The sequence below is a fragment of the Aptenodytes patagonicus genome, chromosome 2 (assembly GCF_965638725.1).
Source record: "Aptenodytes patagonicus chromosome 2, bAptPat1.pri.cur, whole genome shotgun sequence".
Classification (NCBI taxonomy): domain Eukaryota; kingdom Metazoa; phylum Chordata; class Aves; order Sphenisciformes; family Spheniscidae; genus Aptenodytes; species Aptenodytes patagonicus.
In genome coordinates, this window is record NC_134950.1 from 151,967,584 (window position 1) to 151,975,987 (window position 8,404).

At 37.2% G+C, this 8,404-nt stretch overlaps 1 protein-coding gene across 5 annotated transcripts in view; it reads left to right on the forward strand.

The window, feature by feature from the left end:
* ARMC3 (armadillo repeat containing 3) overlaps positions 1–7,963 on the forward strand; it is a 73,071-nt gene extending 65,108 nt beyond the window's left edge. For 4 of the 5 annotated variants that reach the window (XM_076331686.1, XM_076331690.1, XM_076331688.1 and 1 more), the window contains 3 exons: positions 1,945–2,142; positions 4,613–4,775; positions 6,265–7,963. In XM_076331686.1, the coding sequence (XP_076187801.1) occupies positions 1,945–2,142; positions 4,613–4,775; positions 6,265–6,474 (571 nt within the window). In that variant the 3' untranslated portion in view covers positions 6,475–7,963. The remainder of the gene's footprint in view (positions 1–1,944; positions 2,143–4,612; positions 4,776–6,264) is intronic. The other variant, XM_076331687.1, reaches the window with a different exon arrangement.
* The last annotated feature ends 441 nt before the right edge of the window (positions 7,964–8,404 follow it).

The window sequence follows — 8,404 nt, forward strand, 5'->3', positions numbered from 1 at the left end:
CCTTATGAGATAAACATTAGACAGACATGGTGAACTGAAGAGTTGAGGAGTAGGGTGGAGATGGGTGTGGAAGATAACCTTATATCAGCCATGCCACCAAGGAACAGAACATAGTCATACCTCAGAGAAATAAGAAGTAGCAAAAAACCAAACCAACCATTGTTCAAACCCATCCTTCTCAGGTCTTTTCTTCCTGAAAACTGGAAAGAAGAAGAAGAAGAGTGATTCAAGAGTCATTTCAGTAGATAGGAAAAGGGAATAGCGCTATAATTTAGCGGTGCACTTTTCATAGGGAAAAGAAAGTACTGGGAGAATAGAAGGGAAGAGCAGGGGACAAAGAGAGGAAATGGTCAAGGAACAAGAATTATACCATTTGTACAAATTGTTGTTTTGAAAACCTGCTAAGTCAGATACCAGAGAGGTGGGAATAATTCAGTGTTTTTTTAAACAGGATATTCTTAACCATAATCATAAGTGTATAAACGCAGAAGTAGGTAGCTGTTTAATCTAGTATTGTAAGGTGCCCTGGCTATAGTTAGATAGAGTCACATTAGATAAAGAAAACTGTTTGTCTGCTTTTTTCAAGTATAAGTGTAATTAATAACCAGAACAGTTTATTTAAGAGGGTGGTGAATTTGCTATAATTTGAAGATTAAATCTTAATTGGTTAACCTTCTAAAAAATTGTGCTTTATGAAATCTATGAAAAGGGCTTTTTGTGAATATGATAAATCTCAATAGGTAAAAGAAAAGTTTGCAAAGTATTCTGAAGACAAATTGCTTGAATTAGACTACTGGTAATGGTATATGCCCTTCTGCTTTGTCCAATGCCTTCCGTCTTAAGAGTTGCTGTTCATTGTAAAACTTTTAAGAATAATTTGAAAAGCATACAATAATGATAGTGTGCCCTGGAGCCATGTACTCTAGTGGTCCTTTATTTCTTTTTTTTCCTTCCAAGAATGCCAGAAGTAGTATGGATTTTAAAAAGTAAGCCAGAACTGTTAAACAAAGGAAATAAATTTTGTCATATTTCACATTAGAATTATTCAGGACCTATGCTGAAAAAAGACATAAAGCTTACAAAACACAAGTTCCATGTGTTGCCACAAATGAAAAATCCTAAACTGTCTGATTGTATAGATCTTAACGATACCCCTGGTAAGATACTGATTTTATAGTTGCTGCATAACTTGTGAAATGCACAGTACTCTAGCTAAGCAGAACAAGCATTTCATTTATACGTCTGCTAGGTGCTTATGATTCCTGTTCGGGATCACAGTCCTTTTTCAGATTCTGAACATTAGTGAAAAATGTAGCGTGCACAATGAAAAAAGTCAGCAAAACCAGATGTCTTATAAAATCTTCATGTGACAAACCATGTTGTAGTTTGTATAACGCTTGAAGTACATGGATTTGCAACTACAGAGACTACCACTTGGCATGTCCTGTCAAGATTTCAGCCATGCTCTTGATACCATTTGTTCCTTTATTTGAAGTCCAAATTTCTATCGAGTAAAAACTCATGGGAGTTCATGATTTTTAATTCTTGACCATATGCAACCAAACTGTAACTATCTAAAAATGTTTCCTATATACTCTCTAAAAACTTGTTGTTATTATTATGTAGCTGTACGTAGGTGTCTTCTCCCCTAGATAATCCATTTATGGGAAAAGCATATCAGAGCCACAAACATAAAATGAGAATTTACAGGAATATTAATATGGAGCTAGTGTCAGTTGGTTCCTAACCATCTCCCAAGGGCATGTTCCACATTCTCTACAGCTTTGTAGATTTTGGACTATTCATTATCAAGAGAAAAGATTTCCCCTACCTTTCCCCCAAAATCAGTTTGTCTAAAATGTCCTGTTGAAGAGCTACTGTATTAGAATTTGGACTTTAGAGATTACAGTATTCTAAATAAGTGTATATTGTTTTCTATGTAAGAAAAGGGAAGGGGAAAAAAGAAGAGGAAAAAATGAAAGAAGTTACTCAGATTATATCTAAAGTCCAGGATGAAATAAATCTAGAAAATTCACATTGGCTACCACCACCTGACTTCATTTTACTGGATTACATTAATGATGCTTCCAAAGCAATTCTACCACTAACTACTACCCAGGAACAGGTTGTGGCTCTTGCACAGTGAGTACCGAATTGTATTTCCATAAATAATGAAATAAGTTGAATTGGTAAAATAACAGTTTTCTCATCCAAGGACTTTTCCAAATTTGTTATTTTTCCCATCCTTAATTGGAATCCAAATCAGCTTTGGTCCAGAATTTTGACATAATTTTAGATTTTAAGCTTCTTGTCTCTAATTTTGTTGTAATTGATTTTTTAAAAATAAAATATCACTTGCAACAAAAGGGTACAAATTTCTCATTTTGAAAATATTCATATGGACAGTTTCAGGTTTTTTCACATTTATATAGCTGTACTGATCCTTTCCAATGAACACATCAGCTGCGTATAGCATCTATATCATCAAGGAACAGGAGAGACCCAGGTGCTGCAGAGCCTAAATGCACAGGCTAAAACCCTAGCTTAATACTGAGACTGTTGCAACTTACATATATCATGTCTTGTTCTTTCTCTTACAATCTCTCTTGTCTAGTTGGTTTGGAAACCCCTTATGACAGAAACTCTCTTGTATTTTGTTTTCCTATAAAGCCAAAAGCACGAGACATTTTTCTCGTGTAGTTTTTAGGTGCTACTGTAATTAACATCCTGATGATTTAGTGGTGCCAGAATATTGCAATGGTGCATGTACAGACTGTTGTTATCAATGTGTGATTCATTAGTTACACTGACTACTCAGCCTGGGCACCAATCACTGTCATCTCCAAGTAGTGTGTCTGCTTTCATCTTCTCCTTAGTTTAACCTTTACTATCTTAGCAGTTTCCTGGCTACCTCCTGAATCTGGAGAGTTTGCCGTCAGATCCCGCTGAGTCTCACAAAATTTGTTTCTTCTACTAACTCTCATTTTTAATGAAGTGGTCTAGTGTGATATGAGGAATGACTTTTCTGTTGATTGCAAAATTTGACAGGACAGATATTCATCCTTAACTATCCAGCTGTGTATAAATCACGCTGCCTTCCTCAAGGTGGAATCCATAAAATGCTCTTTCAAATCCGCTCTTCAAACACACCAATGAAATACTTGCAGACACACAACCCAGCGAAACAATCACGGGAAATTTAAGTAGAATGTTTTCTGTGGGGATTTTTATGTGTATGTTCCATTTTAAGCGGCTGCCTGAAGAGCGTGTGTTGAATAGGAAAGGGAGGAGGAGGCAGCTGCAGCAGCCCTTGGCAGCCTGGCAGCTTGAGCCGAGTTCCTGCTGTGCTCACCGGGGAGGGAGCCGGGGTAGATGAGGGAACACGCGATAGTGCTGGCGCTCTCATTTTAAACAAATGCAGCACATCTTTGTGTGCACGCGAGAGTGGTGTGCATGTAGGCTCAAGAAGCTTTGCTCTCTTTACTGAGGGCTGGCTGTAGGCACAAGCAGCACAAGTGACTTCTGGGAGCCCCCCACTTCTTCAGGCTCATCCAGTAATTCCCAACTTCAAGATACCATGTCTAGCCTGCTCAGTGATAACTCCCGGTACCCATGCTGTTGCAACCAGTTCCTCCTCAGGCCCTAGGTTTTGAGAAATACGGCCTTTGAGGTTGCCTTGCATGTGCTGTGAGGACAGAACCTGTTCACAGTTACTGCAGAGGAGATGATGCAGATTTTAGCTCCCTGTCTGAAACAGTGGCTTGTGATTCCCATGTCAGCTCTGCAACAGCTTGCCCAGAGTGAGGACCCTCAATAACACTTGTGCCTGTGGCTGAGGACACTCTGAGGAACAAAGGTCTTTACATACAGGGGCAATGCACAGGGGAGGTGAAGGTGTGTGTATGAGGAGGTAGGGACTTACAAATCAGGGCTTGATCCTGTGTGTGCACAGTCACCCAAAAGACATCCTTTTGGCAGTGTTTGCACAGACCATGAGTTCTGATCTTCTGTTTCTTTGACTGAGCCATTCTTTTTAATGGATAATTGGACACTCCTCACCCCCCAAATATTGGATTCGATATAAGAAAGCACATGTGGAAGTTGAAGTACTCTTTCTGGATATAGTTGCTTTCCTATGTTGGGATCATTACCTATGGCTTTATTTTTGTCATATATATTCTCATGTCTTTATTACTCTTCCAAACAAATGGAAGGGCTAGGGATTGTAATATGTAGCTCACATAATCTGTTAGCTGTAAAGATGAATGCTAGCTTCTGAACTGCTTCCTCAGTAATTACACCGTTATTGATGATTTTCTCTGAGGACTTTGTGCCTATACTAGACCTCTCCAGAATCTCTGCTGACAGCTGTTGCACCTTGGTTTAGGTCTGTGACAAATGTGAATGACCTGAGTTATGGTTACCTGTATTTAACAGTAAGCATATTTAAAATACCAGTTACTAAATAAAGTAATTAAAGCAAACATAGCAAAAGTGTTAAAGTCTTATATGTCATTCACTTATTGCTTGTATACATTTAATTTTGCTACATTTTTGTGATTAATACAAGAGGAATTATAGAAGTAATTGATCCCGGTATACATTGGAACAGGTTTGTAGCAGACAAGATGGGTGGCCCAATTGAAAGAGACAAACTACATGACTTCAGCTGGGAACTTCACATAAGTGAAATAGAATTTGAACTGAAATGCAACATTGTGCCTATTGGGAAAGTCAAAAAAGGGACGTTCTACCACAGGGCTTTACTTTTCAAGGTACATTAATTATGGATGTTAAATGGATATTATAAACTAAAGTATACTTGCATCAGTGTAATATAATATTTATATTCATGCAAAATCTTTTGTATACACTTAAGTCATTTTTCACTGGCAAAGTTGATTTCCCAGTGAATGAAAGCCAGCATCGCTTCTTTCTGTAAACATTCTTGTTGTCATTAAATTGTCTTAAGTGATATCAGCAGAATACTTGATAAATGGCAAAAAGCCAAAATATTTGATTGGAAGTCAAAACATTTTACATTTTCTGTAAACTGTAAAATATTGAATTATGCAGCTTCCTTTTTTTTTCCATGCTGCAAATGTAAACTTGTTGGGACAATCTTTATTTGGTATCTATCCGGTATTCTGTGGTAGTATGTAACAGCTTTTATGTTCTAGTTTCATAGACTGGTAAGATTAATTTCTTCTGTCTTCATGTGAAGATGTACTGGTGCAGCCTGCTTATCTGTCCCGTCCTTTTTCCTTGGCCGTTGGGTAGCTGGATTTTTCTCCTTCTTGGATGGAAAGGAAAACAGAAGGAAGGGCCTAGCACATTAAGAGGGAAGGACCTAGGAAACAGTACACAGGAGAAAGAGCACAATCCTAAATTTATGGTATCCACAGGGAAAGAAATTTCCTGATGCATTTTGTGGAGATCTGAGGGCATGAATTAACTGTGCTGAAGCAGCACTGATGTTTGCTTATCCTCCACTAGGAAACCTTTGTAGGGACGGATCATCTCTCTTAAAGCCACAGCAGTCTAAGCAATGGATATCTTTGTCCATTTGTAACAAGTTAAAAATCTTTCAGCATTGCATTCTTTCACAGCAGATGCATTCTGAGAAAGCAGTTTTGTAGCTGGAAACCATTATAGGTTTGTCAGTGATAGCGCAGCACAGAGGAAAGGCAGGTGTTTCATCTAGCAGACGCTTGCCTCACATTTCATTGCTTCCCACATTCGCGGGGCTGAAAAGCAAGGAGTGTGCTTTGGAGCGGAGCGGCAGTCCTAAACTTACACTGATAAAGATGTTACATTTTTACACTTAATATTTCATACTAGCTATAGGACTGCAATGTACTTACACCTCATTGCTTGTATAGACAGTTCTTCAAAATGTTATTCAGAAGTAAGTCTTCCAACTAGAAAAAAACATTGCTGGGTACTGTGGGTGTTGCACTTCATTTGAGATCTGAAGGACTGGCTGATAAACAAATGTATCAGTGTCTGAAAAGAGTTTAAATGAATGTTTTTCATGTTGTGCATAGAATATGGTAGAAATAGCATTTAAAAGCCTACACTTTCTAAGCAGAACCAACAATAAAGATTTGCAGTTTGGAACACTAGAGATTTACAACGTCTGTTTCAAGAAAGCTCTTGGCCTTTCAGGTATTTGTTTTCTTTTGAAGCGTCTCTTGGCCTTGCTGTATATCACACAAGCTACATGTATTAACTGTGATTAACTCCTTTTTCTTTCCTTTTTAGGTGATAGCAGACAGAATTGGCATTGGCTGTAGTTTAGTTCGTGGCAAGTATAACAGAGCTTGGAATGAAGTTAAACTGGTTGATGACTCTCCTCAAGGAATAGCTGGGCTTCTGCTTCCTCCTCAAGAGTATATTGTAGATCTGATGTTTGAGCCAGGCTTTTTGATGAAACAGGGAAGTGCAGAGGCAGATCAGTATAAACATATTTAATCATCTTGACAAATTTCGCCAAAGTAACTATTTTAAAGATGTTTGCAGTGCTAATATTTATGAAACATAAGGGGTTTCAGGTCCAGCTATCAAAAAGAAGCATATCTGGTATGTTGTCCTAAACGTTTAATTAAACATATTTTAGGTATCCAACTTCAATGCTTAGAAATTTTGTTAATTTTTTGGTACTATTTTAAGACTAAACTGTAAAACTACAGATTAAAATTTGGTAGATCAAGAATATTTGGTATGTGTTAACATTATAATGCTTATTAAATAGGTTTACATTATTTCCAAAATACAGTAGATTCTTTTTTTCTTATGTTCCTTCAACTCCCATGCACATTTATAGGAATTATATGTCCATGAAACAAGAAAATGTGACATCTGGTGAAATAACAAGTCACCTAAAAACAACCGGACAATTTTTTTGTGTGAAATAACCCAAGAACTGAGAGTTAGAAGAACTAAGATAACAGTATACTTTCAGCCTCTGTAGAAAACATCCCATTTATATTTCTTGGAACGTGGCAGAGTTAATAATTACAGATAATAACATACCCTGGATGAAAGTAAATACTGTTTGTCCTGGCACAGGGAAGACAGACGATTGATAAGTTATTGCTTGCAATCTCCCTTTAAATTCTTCATTCTTCACCTGAAGATAAAATGGACTCTGAGAAGGCAGCAGTTTTAGACGGGGAATTTGTATTTCTTGCAGCCTTGGGTAACGTGGTGCTGCTGAAGTGTGGTGGTGCATCTATGAGAGGTAAAACACTGGCTAGAACACTCTAGTAAGCTGTCAGGAATGTACGGTAGTATTTCAGGGAGCACCACTATCAAGTGAGTTTACTTTATTGTGGAAAACTGAGAAAAAGTCCTGTACAGAAGTTAGGCCAATGCAGACAACATTGTGCAAAACTAAATTTCAGAAGACCAGAACGCCAACTACAAGGCATTTGCTTCCTGCCCACCAAACACGTGATAAAGAAATTTGGGGTCTGTGTTCTTTTAGGTTTTTATTGTTTGTATAAGCACAGTCACTTGTATAGTCTGCTTTGGTTTGAGGACGTTTAAATCTTTTGTATTCATTACTGCTTATGAGCATGATCCCACCACTCCCCCTCCTTCCTCCTCTGACATGCAGCATGATTTTCTGGTAGCCCTTTGGGGAACATTTTATCTTTCTGTTGTAAATTCACTTATATGGCCTCATGTTCATTTTTTTTACCTTATGTTCAGCAGTACTCTAGACATCAGAATGAAAAAGAACTCTGGAAACAAAATACACGATATACTAGCAGAACTGAGTGGAAAGTGAGGATGTGTTTCTTATCGTTGCTATGTAGCAGGTAGGGGACTGATGAAAAGTGGTATGCTGTCACTGACAGGAATGACTGGATATAGAAACCTGCAACTTTGAAAGTGCAGTAAATGTAAGTAGAATAAAAATTCATTTCCTACTAGCTGTCATTTTGTATAGTTTTCTTACATTAGAATTTCATTATTTTGTATTGGAACCATAATGTTAAAGTGTGGTTTATTCTGTTTGAGGTCTTGAAAAATAAAACCATTTCTGTTGTTTCTAATAAAAGTCAATATTTTTAAAAAAAAGACAATGTAAGTTTTTCAAAATAAAAATTGGGAAACTTCTATTCAAGACATACGAGTTTACTTTACATAAAATTATTAGCTAAACAAATGAAAAAAATACTACACAGCCTTTTATAATGCAGACTTTGATGATCCAAAAATGTTGGGTGGAGGTTCTTTTATGTCTGTCACAATTTTTAGCTTTGTATTAGTTGAGTTCTGTCACTTCAAAATTGTAATGCACTTGGGTGTCAGAAATGAGATCTAAGTGGAATATAAATGCTTAAATCCCAAATTGTTATTTTGAAAACTGCAGTTCAGTTGTCAAGTAAGTCAA